Source organism: Pristiophorus japonicus, chromosome 1, assembly GCF_044704955.1.
Source record: "Pristiophorus japonicus isolate sPriJap1 chromosome 1, sPriJap1.hap1, whole genome shotgun sequence".
Classification (NCBI taxonomy): Eukaryota; Metazoa; Chordata; class Chondrichthyes; family Pristiophoridae; genus Pristiophorus; species Pristiophorus japonicus.
Window position 1 is genome coordinate 206,494,666 of NC_091977.1, and position 15,883 is coordinate 206,510,548.

The 15,883-nt window shown below is 41.4% G+C and overlaps 1 protein-coding gene and 1 long non-coding RNA gene across 3 annotated transcripts in view; one reads left to right on the top strand and one right to left on the bottom strand.

The window, feature by feature from the left end:
• The window catches only part of LOC139268281 (ephrin type-A receptor 5-like), a 460,418-nt gene that overhangs the window by 392,646 nt on the left and 51,889 nt on the right, over positions 1-15,883 (top strand). For both annotated transcript variants that reach the window (XM_070886335.1, XM_070886343.1), the window contains exons 9-11: positions 1,628-1,695; positions 14,217-14,342; positions 14,442-14,627. In XM_070886335.1, the coding sequence (XP_070742436.1) occupies positions 1,628-1,695; positions 14,217-14,342; positions 14,442-14,627 (380 nt within the window). The remainder of the gene's footprint in view (positions 1-1,627; positions 1,696-14,216; positions 14,343-14,441; positions 14,628-15,883) is intronic.
• LOC139268291 (uncharacterized) lies at positions 9,032-11,270 on the bottom strand. The gene is made up of 2 exons (XR_011594007.1): positions 10,673-11,270; positions 9,032-9,877 (listed from the first exon to the last, which is right to left on the bottom strand). It is a non-coding gene; the product is annotated as an uncharacterized lncRNA (long non-coding RNA).

Sequence of the window (15,883 nt, forward strand, 5' to 3'; positions counted from 1 at the left end):
GGGGGGAGGAGGGGGGTGGGGAAGCGCAGGTCGGGTCCAGTCCGGGGGGTCGGATCCGGTCCGGGGATGGGGGGGGGAAGCGGGAGTCGAGTCGGGTCAGGAGGAAGCAGGCGCTGGGCATGGGAGGCAGCCTTATGCACGCAGCCCCAGTGAGGCCATTCTGCCAGGGCTAGGGGCTGCGTGCTTCGGGCCCTCCCACAGTTTTGGGTGCCTGGAGCTACTGCACATGCGCGCCCATTGTAGCGCGCATGTGCAGAGGTCCCGGCACTGTTTTCAGCGCAGGGACCTAGCTCCGCCCCCTACAGCTCGTGCTGCGCCGCGCCCGGCTCCAGAGGACCAGCAGGGAGCCGGAGAATCTGTAAAATTTTTTTAGGCGCACTTTCTGGCGTGAAAAATGGGCGCCCAGGTCCGGGCTGCGCTGTTCTAGGCGTGGCCCGAAACTTGGGCCCATTATTCCAGCAATTTTATTTTTAACATGATACGTTACATTTTGAGAGCTTTTTTAGTGGGTAGGGCAGGGATAAAGGTGGAGCTGGTCAAATGCCATTTTCCTTCAGAATAACTCACAAGGATAACTGTCCTTTGGTTGCTGATAGAGTGGTGGTTACAGGATCCACTCTCCCTCCTCTCCCAATCATGAGTAATAGTGTTAATATAACATGTATTAATGATTCTCGATGAACTAATTTAGCCTTATTAATCTGTTGCTGTCTTCAAATGTAATGCCTAATACACCAGGTAATATGCAATTATCACTCCATGCTACCCTATGAAGTGACATAATTCAGAACAGTCATTTATCTTGCTGGAGGTACAGGTGGTAATTCATCATACACGTGTTCCAATAAAGGTTTATTTCCAATGGGTTTACTTCTCCCATGTGCCACTACTGTACCTACTTGCCTGCTTCATGTAACCCGGTGGGTATAACTTGGGTGTACAGTTTACAGGTGGCAGTTTACCACAAATCAAAACTTGTGATATCGGACTAGTTTTAGGTGTGTGGGTTAGACAGTTAGACATTACTTGCACCTTTCTAAGAAATAATGCAAGATTACATTTTTATAGAGCATCATGTGCACATTGAGGGCTGTTCTCCATGTGCTGTTCTTGTTCTTTTTTATGCCCTGTAGTAATTATCATTTTAGTTATGGATAAAACTCAATGGATAATAAAACAATGATTATACTTTGAAACCACAAAAGAAAAGTCTTGAAAAGATTGATGTGAAATAGGAGAAAACCTCAGCATTTGACTCTCAAATTAAATGTTCTTGTCATGTTCTGTAAATGAAGACTAAACAGAGACCCTGTGGCATTCCATCTCTGCTGCGGTTTTATGTGCACATTATTGTCAAGATCTTGTTGTGTGCGCTTAGTGACATTAATTTTACTGCTGGGGATATTTTTCAAATACAGCCTAATCTCTTACACAGCTGTAGCTTTTTATACAGAGGGACCTCCAGAGAATGCTTTCTGCCAAGCATGACTTTGCTGCTGAAAGCCAGAATAACAAAACAGAAGAGGCTACAATGACAAATGCTATCCATAACTGGTTTCTGCCTGACCTACGACTTGTATTGAGGAACGTGTGATTAATGGATGTTGTCTTGTTTGCTTTAACCTAGGCGATGTGGATACAGTAAAGCTAAGCAAGATCCGGAGGAGGAGAAGATGCATTTTCACAATGGTCACAGTAAGTTAGATATCAACAAGCTACACTGTGAATTTGGGGGATTTAGGAAAAAAATGACATCTGGAAAAGTTCAATTAAAGTTCACCACCAAACATTTGGCTTCAAATAAAAGAAAATGGGGATGTTCTATTCTTCCTGAGTATCCGATGACTTTTATAAGATTATGTTACAGTTTGCAGATGGAGTATCATAGAGTAATCCTAGTGTCGCAGAATAATCCTAGCCTGGTACTATGCAGAAATCCTAACTAATCAGGAGCAATAATGGTAATAAAACATATTTTATTCATGCTGTACTCATGTTACCCAAGTCGATTATTTCTAACTCAAAAGTTGTGGGCTTGAATCCACTGCAGGACAACTCCAGTCTAGCCCAAAGCTAGGTTAAAAAGTTCACAGGCAGTCCAACTTTATGGCCCGGACTTTACAGTGGTAATAATGACGAAATTGTCAATGTTCGCTGTCATTACCCCTCTGAAACTGACCGCAACTTCACGATTTAGTGCATGCACAGATAAACGCAGGAATCCTGAAGTTGCGGTCAGTCATTCCGTGCTCTGACACAGACTGCGCTGTGGAACTCCCCAGAGCCGGCAATTAATTTAAATCACTGTACTGGCAAAAACTGTACTTTTACAATGGAATATCGCAGTTTAAAAAAAAATCTAAAATGCCTTATTGAAAGAGGTGTAACTGGGTTTTTAAGGACTGACTGAGTGCTGAATAACTAATTTTATATTTGTGGAATGTCAATTTTTTCCATTAATATGATTAAGGATTACAAGTTTATAATATATATTTTTTAAGTTTTTAATGAAATTTCCTATTAATCCTATGTATATGTTCCAATCTTTATTTCGCTCTTTGTAAAATTTATTAAAAGTATATTATAATTTGTGCATTTTATTTCCTGGTTTGCTGTCTGTAAGAATTCTTCAATGAGATTGGCTGCTTAGCCAGTTTGATGACATCACTGTTGCTGGACGCTGGTGATTCACTTGATTTTGCTCCAGATCCAAACTAAGGTCTGGAGAGCTGAAATTGACACCACAAAGATTGTAAGATCTTTGTGGGCAGTTCCCTTTGAGGTCAGCATGCAAGTGCTGTCACTTCTCCGCTAACAGCAAATTCTGGGCCTAAAATTTTAAATGCCATGAATATCTACCTGCCATCGCTTTGACAAGAGTACGCCAGATTGGCGTGAAAATAGGAAGGAACCCAAATAAGCCAGGTTTGGTGTTGCATTCACTGAGGCTCAGCATATGGCCAGTGGAGGTACGCTTCATCCAGACTAGGTGTATCTCCCTGAATACTGGTGGTTGTGGGCCCCACCTGGGGAGCCAGGCTACAATTGAGGCCTGAACTCCCAAAGAAAAGTCTCCATTTTTAGTACTTTTTGTAAGGGTGCAGCAATAAATGCCTTCTGGGAAGGTAGACTGACTCCCCCTGGGAACCTCCCTTTGACCTCAAAAGGTCCACAAGTGTCAGCATCAGAGGTCCCAGGTGGGCGTATACTGCCACTTTTCTGTGACCAAAGTTATTAATGATAGCAGAAAGCTGGCAGGAGAGTCTCTCGTACAATTAACATTTTACTGATATTTAGATGTCTAAGAGCGATACTTGTAGTGTAACTGGCTCGTAAGCTAACATCGAGCACCAAGCCCAAAATCAGACAGGGGTAGGCATGGAGTTAATCCATTTTTATTTTGCACACTTTTTCACTGCAAATTCCCCCTCTTTGTATTAGTTCTGCTTAGATTTTTGCTGATTCTGTTTTAATGACAGTGTTTCATATAATTACACAGAAATTACAACACGGAGACAGGCCATTTAGACCAACCAGTCCATGTTGGTGTTTATCCTCCACATGAACAGCAGTCATAAATCTGTTTGCCCAATCTGTTCCCATATCCCTTTCTTCCCATTTCATTCAACCACCTATCTAACTAATTCTTCAATGTTGATGTGGTCCTGATTTAATCACTAACTTAGGTAGTACATGCCACAGCCTCACAACCCTCTGTGGAAACAGGTTTCTAAATTTGATCTTATATCCATGTTCTTTTGTTTTAGAACCCTCAACCACTGAAAACATCTATTTCGATCGAGTCGGTCCCATCCCCTTGTAATTTTAAACACCTCTGTCAAATCACCCAGTAACAAATCATTGAAAAATAAAATGACTTACTCTTTAATTGTAATGTAAAATTAGTTTGTGTACAGAAGCAGGAAAAAATGGTAAAAGGTGTCAGCCTTGGCTCAGCAGTAGTTCACTGAGTTAGAAGGCCAAGCCCTACTCCAGTGACTTGAGCCAGAAACGAGGCTGACAATTCTCAAACGTGTAGAAGAACAAAGGGACCTTGGAATGCAGCTCCACATATCCCTGAAGGTAGCAGGGCAGGTAGATAAAGAGCATGTGGCAAACCATTCCCACCCACCCCTTCCCTCAACGACTATCTGTCCCATCTGTGACAGAGTCTTTGGCTCTCGTATTGGACTGTTCAGCCACCAAAGAACTCACTTCAGGAGTGGAAGCAAGTCTTCCTCGATTCCGAGGGACTGCCTATGATTATGACACTGGTCAGATTCTGTATCTTAAATGAGACGTTAAAACAAGGCCCTATATGCCCTCTCAGGTGGACAGAAAATATCGCATGGTACTATTTCAAAGAATAGCATGGAGTTCTCCCAGTGTCCTGGCCAACATTTTTCCCTCCACCAGCACCTAGAAAACAGATTATCTGGTCATTTGTCTCATTGCTGTTTGTGAGACCTTGCTGTGCACAAATTGGCTGCGAACATTTCCCCACATTACAATAGTGATTACATTTCATTGTGAAGTCCTTGGGATGTCTTGAGATCGCAAAAGGCACTATGTAAATGCTAGTTCTTCATTTCTTCATATGGATCACTACAAGCAATGTTTTGTTCAGACTTTTTTTTAATCTTATTTTTTCTGCAAACCGCAAAATACTTTCAAAAATTCTGACATCTATAATTTTTTTTTAAAGTTTAGTGCTTTAATAGAATAATTATATTCCAAAATAATGCACAAGAGGAAATTATGAACAGGCTAAGCCAAGCTTGTTTTATGGTCCAAGCTCAGATTAAACAAACAAAAACTGGTGTGATGTATAACTTTAGAACTCTCTATGAGTACATGTCATTGAGGGCTGGTAATTCCTGCGTAAAACCCATCTCTGTGGACAAGCCAAACTTCATGAGGTCCTTTTATCTGGCCTTTGAAGAGAACTTTTAAGAAGGGCCTTGCCCACTCATAGTCCTCAGGCCCGAAGGAAGACTTTTCATTGTGTGTGCAGTGTACTCTTCTCTCAGTCACTAGTACCAGTCTACCAGTACACTCAGTAATGAGATTTTAAAAATCCATTAAGATACAATACACAGTGAACTGTACATATGTGTGTCCAATAAAATAGTACTGTTTGGTCGGTAGTATCATCACTTGCCTTTCAAACTATTTCTTCGTTGAATTGTCACGTTTAGGTTTTGAGACAACAAAAAAAATGCACTCTGACCAGAGGAAAAAAATAAAATAAATATTTGCATATATGCAGCACCTTATCACATCATTGAAACGTTTGAAAGTGCTTTACAAAATGATTAGAGTGCAGTGACTTATTATTTGTCCAAATGAGGCAGCCATTCTACAGCAACAATGTCTCACAAACAGGAATGTTTTCTTTTGGTGGTGTTAGTTGAACAAGGTATTCTGGCCAGGACTCCATGTTCTTCTGCAAATAGTGACATGGGATCTTTAATATCTATCTGAACAGATGGATAAGAACTTCTTTTGCAGTTCCATCAAAAGAGCAGCATCTCAAATAATGCAACATCTGCTCAGTGGTACACTTGAGTTTCAACATAGATTATGTGCTCAGATCCAAGTGTGGTTCTCAAGCCCACACCTTGCTGACTCTCAAGTAAGAGTGCTAACTGAGGCAAGCTGACACGCAGACAGAAGACTGTATTATTTCTTTAGGACTTCACATGAACATATGAGGACAGATTTTCCAGTCTCTTCCCCACCCCCTCCCCCACCCCACGACCCCCAGCGTTGGATGGGAGCAGCCTACACAAAGTCCCGGTGCACCAGGATTTTCTATCCTGGGCCATTACTATAGGTTCAGGACAGCCCCTGCACAGACCTGCCTTCTGGCTGAGGGACAGAAAACTCAGGTACAGCTGAAAGCAGTTTAGACCATCAGCTGTGTGTCACCCTTGGGAGACCGGGACCTTGCGGCTGCTGTTGGAGATGACAACATGGGACGCCCAGTATAGCTTCTGTGAGCCATTCCCTGATGTTTGGGAATGTAGTACGTTATTTTCAAAGGATATCCATGTAAAATGGACACACATATTGTTCAGGAATCAGCTATGAGTAGTGGCTGATTTTAAAGGGCAGGAGAAAGTAAATTGAAGCTACATTAACATTATTTCTTGAATGCTTTTGATGATTTTTTTGTGTTTTTTTTTCCTGTTGGCATTTAGGTTCTCATGAGCCTATGTGCCAATCTTTATTTTTTTTCCCCAGTACCCATGGGTTTCCCAGTGATATGGAAGTAGGTGATCTATAGAGGAATATTTGGTTACAAAATGAAACGCTTTGTGCCCGCATGCAGCTGTGGCCTAGGGTCAGCTGTGGCCTGAACCTTGTTTCCAACTCCTTGCCTGCATGCTGGAATGCGGACCTATGGGGATGGTACCATGGAGAGGTACAAAGGATCACACTTCTTGCTGCACTTCAGCAGCTATCAAACTTGCTAATTTCGTTCTAACTTTCTAATATTCGTCACCCTTTTCAAGGGCTGAATCGAGGAGAAAAAAAGTGGCTAGAAATTCCAGGGCGCTAACTTTGAAAAGTGGAAAAAGTAGCACCCCTAGGCGCTAACCGGAGGCGTTATGCAGCCAAATTTCTCTCCGTAAGTTTGTTGGCAGGTGAGGGATTGGCACAAATCACAAGTTGCTGTTTGATGGCTGACAAAATGGACATATACTGCATGAGGTGAGTGCGAGAGGATACTCCGGATCACCTGCTCAATATGACAGCAGAGCACCATGCCTGACAGGAGGTGGCAGTTTGACTAAATGCTGTCTAAACGCCCCAGGATCCAGAAAAAGTATAAGGAACCTGGCAAAGAAATACTTACCCAACAGTACTTTGTATCAGTTTGCACAAGATTACACCTCCAAAAATGCTGTCCTTCAACCTGTCCCACATGCACACTTGCTCTTGTCAAAGCCTCACACAGCCTTAAAGCTCACAAGTGACAGTGCACTCAAAATGGAGCGTAAACATTGAAAAATGTTAAATTCTTGCCACTTCCATGCCAATGAGCATTCCCTGCTCTCAATCCACTGAAAGAGAATGAACAAAGCAGGCACAAGTATTGCATTCTGGTATTTTTTTCTTTTAAAATGTTTTTGCATGATATCTGGGTCCTTGGTGAAGTTCACTAGGTGCTTCCCCATTATATTGTTCTCCCCTGTACACAATGGGAGCATGGCAGGCCACAAGCTTCTTCACAAAGTGTCAGCTGTGACTAAGAGGGTAGCACTCTTGTTTCTGTGTGAGAAGGTTGTGTTTCAAGTCCCACTCCAGAGACTTTAGCACAATAATCTAGGCTGACACTCCAGTGTGGTACTGAAGGAGTGCTGCACTGTTGGAGGTGCTGTCTATCAGCACTGTTAAGAGACGGTAAACAAGGTCCGGTCTGCTCTCAAGTGTATGTAAAAGATCCAATATTTATCCCTCAATCAACATAACAAAAACAGACTATCTGGTCATTATTACATTCAAGAGTACAAAAACAGAGGTACCTGGGGTTGCATAATCATAAACCCTTGAAGGTGGCAGGGCAAATTTATAAGGCAGTTAAGACAGTGTAAGGGACAATTGACTTTGTAAATAGGGGCATTGAATACAAAAACAAGGAAGTCATGCTAAACCTTAAAAATCACTGGTTAGGCCTCAACTAGAGTATTGTGTACAATTCTGGGCACCACACTTTAGGAAGGATGTCAAGGCCTTGGAGAAGGGACAGAGGAGATTTACCAGGATGATACCAGGAATGAGGGACTTCAGTTATGTTGCAAGATTGAAGAAGCAGAGATTGTTCTCCTTAGAGCAGAGAAGATTAAGGGGAGACCTAACATAAGTATTCAACATTTTGGGAGGTTGTGAGAAAGCAAATAAGAAGAAACTGTGTCCTCTGGCAAGTAGGTCGATAACCAGAGGTCATAGATTTAAAATAATTGTCAAAGAGCTGGAGAGGAAATGATAAATAATTTCACAGAGGGTTATGATCTGGAACACACTACCTGAAAGGGTGGTGGAATCAGATTCCATAGGAACTTTCAAAAGGCAATTGGACATGTATTTGAAGAGAACTAATTTGAAGGGTTATGGGCAGAAAGCTGGTGTGTGTGACTAAATTGGATTGCTCTTTCAAAGAGCCGGCATAGACACGACGGGCCAAATGGCCCCCTTCTGAGCTGTAAGATTGTATGAATCAATGGACACATTGGTTAGGCCACAGTTGGACTGTTGCATCCAGTTCTGAACACCTCATTATAAAAAGGATATTAGAGCTACGAAAAAAGTACAGCAAATATTCACTATGATACCAGAAATGAGAGGTGACCGTTCGAAGAAAGGCTCAAAAACCCAAGGCATTTTTTATTGGAACAACAAGTTAATTGGGTATCTAAATTATGAATTGCAGAATTATGAAAGGTTTTGAGAGGGTAAATGGTGAAAAATTGTTAATGGCTCTGTAACAAAGGAATGTAGACTCAAGACTATCACTAGAAGAACAAAGTGGAAAGTTAGAAGAATTTTCTTCACACAGGGGAGGGGGCAGTATTTACTTTTATTGGCAGTTTATAGTGATCAAGTTTTACACATCCCAGGGAAATAAAATTGGGAGGAGTATAAAACCATCCGCTGGGTCTCAATCACTCGATTTTTGATATCAGATATTTATTAGAACATGGAATGCTTTACCACAAGTAACTATTGAAGCTGGGGCTATAACATTTAATTGATTTAAGTATATATGATTTAAATGGGAACTGGTTAAGTTTTGCAAAGGTTACAGGAAATGGAATTCGAACAGAGAGATCCAGTTGAAGAGCTAGCACCAGCACAAGTATGGTGGGCTGAATGGACTCCTCTCTGCTGTCATTGCTATGATCCTGTGATAAGAAAAAAATGTTTTAACCTGTTTTAATTTATGTGTGAAAAGTACAGGGAACCATGTGTAACTAATAGATGGTGATCAATTTTCACTAAATTATTTGAAAAATTCAGTCTCAAATAATGAATAAAATAAAATATTTTATAGTTGCTACATAAAGGGAGTTATAATATTACAGCAGGACTGGCCAACACTTAATATCGGGATGATGTAAAGGAACTCCGCATCTCAATTGACCCATGCTAAATTTAATTTACACATCCCTGATGCTTCCACTAGCTATAAAAGGGGAACACGTATAGTTCTGCAACACTGCTCTCTCTTATCTTGAACACAATTTCATTGCACTCTCAAATCTTCTTCACAAAATGTTGCTTTCTGATACACTGGGCATGCAATGGAAGTTGCTTTTTGTATAGTTTACTCTTTAAATAATATCAAAATGAGTTAGCTTGAACTAATGTGGTAAAGTAGAGCAGATTAAATACACATTTGGGATAGAGTATATGAGTAATTTGAGACATGACATGTGGGAAGTGTAACATGCTTGGGAGATCCAAAGTCACCTGTTCTTATCATTCCCAAAGCTCTCCACCACTGGAGATTTCCTCGCCTCCCTTCTGGGTCTGTTGTAGACAAATTATAGTGACTGATTGCTATGATTAGTCAACAACTTCATTATCATTGAATCATGTGACTACCAGCATGGTAGAAGATGAACGAGATGGACCTTGGTCTTTTTTGCTTAGCAATTTCTTCAGTTTACCATTTTCTCCTCCCTGTTTCCAGACAATAGAGCATCCATTCCAGCTCAGCTCAGCTCCCATCTAAAGCCTTCCTGTTACTCATGACTGGGAGGTGTGCAGGAGTAGACTTTCCCTGTAGTTTTCCTCACTGCAATGCAGAGGGAAGAGGTGCAGAGACCTGACGTCACTGGTCTCCGTCCTTGTTCCCTGTTCTTTGTGACTGGGGAATAAATGGGAAAATTAGCCCTAATAACTTTCCGTATCAAGAGAGGTCACAAGGTTTAGTAAGCCAAGATTCAATTGTTTCAACTCATGCCACCTACACAGCTTCTTATTGTTTCCATCAATGTCATTCCAGAATCATTTCAGTTGATTCAGGAACCATTTATATGGAAAGCATCAATAGTCCCTGCCATTAGACACAAATCCATTCCTCTTTTGTGCGTGAAGAGTCTCACCTTACTCCCCTTATTCCAAGCATTGTACTCTTAAGTTGTATGACCTGGTATTTGGAGAATCAAGAACAAAAATAACTCCATACCACAGTGTTTTGGAAATCCACCTTAGCCAAAACCTTAAAGAAACTTTTTTCAGTCACCATTTTAAACGCCTCAATGGCAAAGTTGGACAGGATGGGCCCGACTTTCACCTCACTAACACTCTAGTCTTGCTGTAACAAGGTGGGCTGGCAACACAAAAATAAAAGACTTATTGCTGACTTTCCAACGTTTTCACACCCACTGCAATTTTCTAAGGGGTTCTTGGAATAAGCAGCCAGTCCTCCCGCCCCAATGAGGTGGGAGCCTCATTAGTATAATGAAATCAAATTCTTGTGATATATTGAGAACCCTGATACATGGAAGCTGTGCGTGCTCTTCCCAGTGGAACTGGATGAATAGCAGTCAAATCATTGGTTATCAAAGAGATCACTGGATGCCAGTACTAAAACAGGAAATGTACCACAAAATCATCCCACTTGCTACACTCCCTCTGACACCAAAGGATAAAAATTCACCTCCGTCCGAAATGGGTGCACCTTCTGTTTTTTGTAGTTTTTCTCCGCCGCATGGGTTGTGGCGGGGGTGCCGTCAATATTCGGCACTTGGACGTTTTTTTTGCTCGGGGCGGATGTAGTTGTGGCGGAGGGGCGTAAGTGCCCTTGCAGCGGGTCGGCCTCCACGATCGCTCATCAGTGGCATGCTAACATCGTGCTGATGCGTCAGAACGTCTCCCCCTTCAGTTAAAGGGGAGAGCCGCTGCGAGCTCTGCATATTTTTAACTTGGATCCACTGGGCTACCAGAGAGGGTTTCGGACCAAGCGGTGGTGCCCAGGCTGCCTGCTGGCGGCCCGGTCGAACCCGGGGGCATAATTGTCGGGCCGACCTGGCAGTCGGCAGAAAAAAATAAAATGGTGTCACTGACAGTGCCCCCTCCCCTTTAAGGGCAGCCGTGCCATGGACCAACAAGGAGTGCACCGACACAAAAAGCTGTTGGGAGCACCGGTCGATGGCGGCGCTGCTCACGCGGGGCAATTCCGCAAAAGGGATATTTCCTGTGGGGTAATTTCGGGGAGCAGTCGTCACCGGTCGGTAAGGCATCGGCGTGTGCACGCCGTGGTGTGGAAACAAGCAGAGCGATCCCCTAATGAAGGGCAATTTGCAAAATGGCGGCCCCACCACGGAGAGTCGACGGCCATTCCGCGCCGGTCCGAGCTACTGCTTTCAGGTGGCCAGAGACCTTATCGGTGGCGGCGGCGGGGGGACAATTTTGGCCCCTACATTTCCTGCCTGTCAGCTCTTGATTAGTGTTGGCAGCTGGCTGATTCTATTATAATAGGGCCCAGTCACCTATATCAATCAGACCTCCTGTCAGCAACAGCAGCTGGGTGGTTTGGTCACCCCGCTCTGTCAAATAAATTAAAAGTTAATGCCTAAGACCCGGCACCGAGTTAATGAAAATAGCAATCTAGTGAAGACTGCTTCCCCGAGTTTGTCAGGGGACTAATCTTGCGTAGGCCCTGTTTCAAGATATAAAGGTTAGGGGTGGGGGTGGGGATGGGGAGGGTACAGCCACTTTTTTTTTAATGTGCATTAAATGGTATTGGAAGATGTTTGGCTTGCTTGTTAGCAGTAACATTGCGTTATAGAATCACAGGTGAAATCTTATTGATAATGGTTTGGTTAACTACCTCGCTGATGGGAAGCATTGAGCATTCTACTGTGCTGAATCAAAGTGCCATTAACAATGCTTACAGAAACGCCTTAAATACTGTCATTATTTTCTTAATTTGTAACAGTCAGTTTATCTGAACTGTAAAAGAAATTGGCCATAAAATTCCCCGGGGGTTCTCCCAATTTCAACATTGAAAAAGCGGTGGAACCCTGGTAGAACTAGTCTCGGTGGGAGGCAAGCAGAAGTGGCATGGAATTTTAGGACTTTTTTTATTTGTCCCCTGATGGTGTGATTTTCTAGCCTGGCTCCAGTGAGTTCGAAAGGATTCTTAAATGTTAAGCAGAATTAAGAAAAAATTGCTTCTTGAATATATAAAAACGAGATATGTTATTTTTTTAAGTATTGCATTGAAATTTTTCAGTTGGACAAGCCAAATACATAGGAGGCCCACATAGAAATAATGTATTCGTTAATAACACTCATTTGTGTAGTTGTGAAGCGGATGTGGAATTCAGTGTTGTTTTCAAGCAGAGGGAAAAAAATACGAAGTGGTTGCAACCTTAGAGAAGCTCGAACTCAATATAACATATTTACAACTCTTTATCAAGAGAAAGTCTATGCATGACACCATGGTGTGTTACCTCTTTTCATTGTCATTATCCCTTTCTGCAGCCTTGATACGGTTAGCCTGACCATCCTCCTCCAACACCATTCTTCCATTCTTACTGTACAATTTTACTCTGCGCATCTCCAGCAATGGCTTTTCTTCACACCTCTGCATTGTTACGTCAGCAATACCCTGGGGATCTAACTTTGGCCCCCTCTTCCTCATCTACATGCTGCCCCATGGTGACATCATCCAAAGACTAGGGGACAGCTTCCATATATATCCTGACGACACCTAGCTCCACCTCTCCACCACCTCACCGGATCCTTCCACCACCTCTGCTTTTTTCAGACTGCTGGTTTGACATCCAATCCTATCCCGTTTCTCTAACCTCCTCCAGACCAATAACCCTCTGAGAACTCTGTGTTCCCTCGACTTTGGTCTCTTGTGTGTCCCCACCATCAGCCACTTAGGTACCATGCTCTGGAATTCCTTCCTTAAACCTCTCCACCTCTCCTTCAAGACACTTCTTAAAACTTTTTGGCAAGCATTTAGTCACCCCACCTAATATCTCTTTCATCGTGGTCCATTTTAATCTGTTTACACTTATGTATCTTAAGACGTTTTACTACATTAAAGGCAATATATGAATGCGAGTTGTTTTTATATATTAAGAAGTAATAGTTAGATAACAAGAAGCCTCTGTTTTAAAGACATACAGACTGTAGCAGGAAGGGAAATCTGAAAGAGGTAGGGAGTTGTCCAGCTTTAAGATTGTGGGAAAGATTGAGAATAGGAGATGGTGTGATGAGTTTTGATTTCAACAAAGTGATGACGTAGGGAGGAGAAAATGTATGTTTTGAAGTCTAGGAGGAACAAAGTTCAGAGAATCTGAAATAAAAAGAGTACAAAAGGTTCTAGTATACGAGGCTAGAGGTAAGTGAATTAGAAGGAACTGAAATAACATACATTTTACTGTATAGGTCTTGATGGCTTTAAAATGTGAGGGCTTTGCTCCAGGGAAACTCTTATTCCCCAGGTGCAAAGTAGAGGAAAAAGGTGTAATAGTTGTGATGCTGGGTCTCTGCCCCCTTTACGTTGCCCAGATATTTCTGGGGCTTCCCCTGAGGTAGGTGGACCACTTGTGACTTAAGCAGATGCTAGCATGGTAATGAGACAGAGGTAATATCACAACATCTCCCTCATCTCAATTTTCCTCATCTCTGCTTAATGAAGTCCCTTTATAGTACCTGGTCTGCTCAGCTCTGAGATGCAAACATTTGGAACCTGCCAGAGTTTAGGGCAAGCAGGGGGGACATATGAGATGAAGGCCTTCCAGCTTCTGTTTTGGCACAGCAGGCCAGAAGACCCTGAAGCCAATGGTTGATACCGCTGCCACAGTAGCTGGTTTTCCTCAACCATTTCATGTGCCTATATTAATGGCTGAAACCAAAAATGTCGGCAGGTTCATGTCTGGTCAGAGAAGATGCACTTGTGTCCAGGATGGGGGAGGGAGGGAGTGAGGGTTAGTGAAGTGCCATAGAGGTTAATAACCCTTAAACTCTAGAAAATGACACACAGAAAATATGACTGTAATATCAGATTAAGAGAAATAATTCAAAGTCAAGTGTGTTATGTTAGAAATACAAGAGCAGAAAAAGCAAAAACTTTGTAACGTAGCAACTAAAAGAAAAATATATTGTGTTAGCTTCCACATTATTTTACTGAACAATGACACAATATTGTACTAATATCTTCACAATTTATTCTCATTAAACAGTTAAATTACCAGGTATAAGAACATATATTGATCCTCATACCTATGAAGACCCAAGTCAAGCTGTTCATGAGTTTGCCAAGGAAATAGATGCATCATGCATTACTATTGAGAGAGTCATTGGAGCAGGTGGGTTAGATGATAAGAATCCTTGTTACTTTGTTAAGTCCTGTGCTGTTACGGTAAATAGAGTTACTAAACATTACAACGTCTTATTTCTCACTCAAGGCGAGTTTGGCGAGGTGTGCAGTGGCCGTTTGAAATTGCCTGGGAAGAGAGAGTTTCCGGTAGCCATCAAAACCCTAAAAGCTGGTTACACAGAGAAGCAGCGCAGGGACTTCCTTGGTGAAGCAAGTATTATGGGACAGTTTGATCATCCAAACATCATCCACCTTGAAGGGGTGGTCACTAAAAGTACGTAACCTTCTATACCTTATCTACCAAACCAATAAGTCAGATGCAGACACATATTGTGAAGCTGTTACTACTTCTAGTAATGTGAATCATAAATCATTATTTTCAAAGCCTATTTGGATTCAGCATTTTCATTTATTTCTAAAGTAGAACCATGCATTCTGCATATAAATATATATTAAAGTATGCTTCTAACTAACCTGTACTATTGTATGTTAAATTTGATATTTCTGAAAAAACTGTTAGGTGTGTGAATGATGAATGCTTTTCAATAAAGTACTCATTAGCTTGTTCAAAACTGGATCTGTGTTTCACATTGTTTAACTTAAAAAAAGAAATCAGGTATTATACCAGATTCGTGCACATGGGTCATGCAATTTTCTCTTAAAGCAAAGAAAATTCTGACTGGATCCCAACCAGTCGTAGAGTGGTATTATTATAAAAGTACACAAATGTTGTAATTACTAGTCTGATATTTATAACCAGAGATATTTTATTAGGAACAAACCTCAAGTTCAGAATATCTTTTTAATGCAGTAGTATATTTTGTAAAGTGCACTTCATATACTTAATCTCGGCTATTTATATATGCAGTTTTCTTTCAGTCAATAAATAAGAAAAGATTTCCAGTCAGACAGCCCAACCACACAGATGATTCATCACACAAAGCAAAAAAAAAGCACAACTGCCCACAGCGTGTCAATAAAATAGTCAAGGCTGACAACAGAATATTCACTTAAAGATTTCACACTGTCCGATGTCACTATACTCCCAACTCCACTAAATAGTTACATTTCTTCTTGGTGCAGTAGTTTCAGTCAGTGCTACACTATTTTACAGCATGCGTTTTCAGATTGCATTTGCAATATGAAAATTGTTGCCCTCATACTGTACTTCAACAGTATTACTGGCCGCACCTACTACATTCATTTTGAGGAGGTATGTTATTCACAATAGTATGCTGTGAGTTATTAATTATATACATTAATAAAACAGAGTTTATACTAACTTTGTAAAACGTTGACCAGCTAATTTGTAATTCTACATCAATTCTCAATGTTATATGTTCTAATGTTAAACGTTACTAATCATTTATTGCTTGTAAAGGCTTTTGGAAAAATGAAACCATTGGAGAAAGCTTTCTTTTTAAAAATTGCAGTAACACGACAACATAGGAATGCAGAAAATTAATGTTTAAAGAAATACGTTTGAATAATGTGCAGATTGTTGCAATTGTAAAAATAAAATCTGCTTGA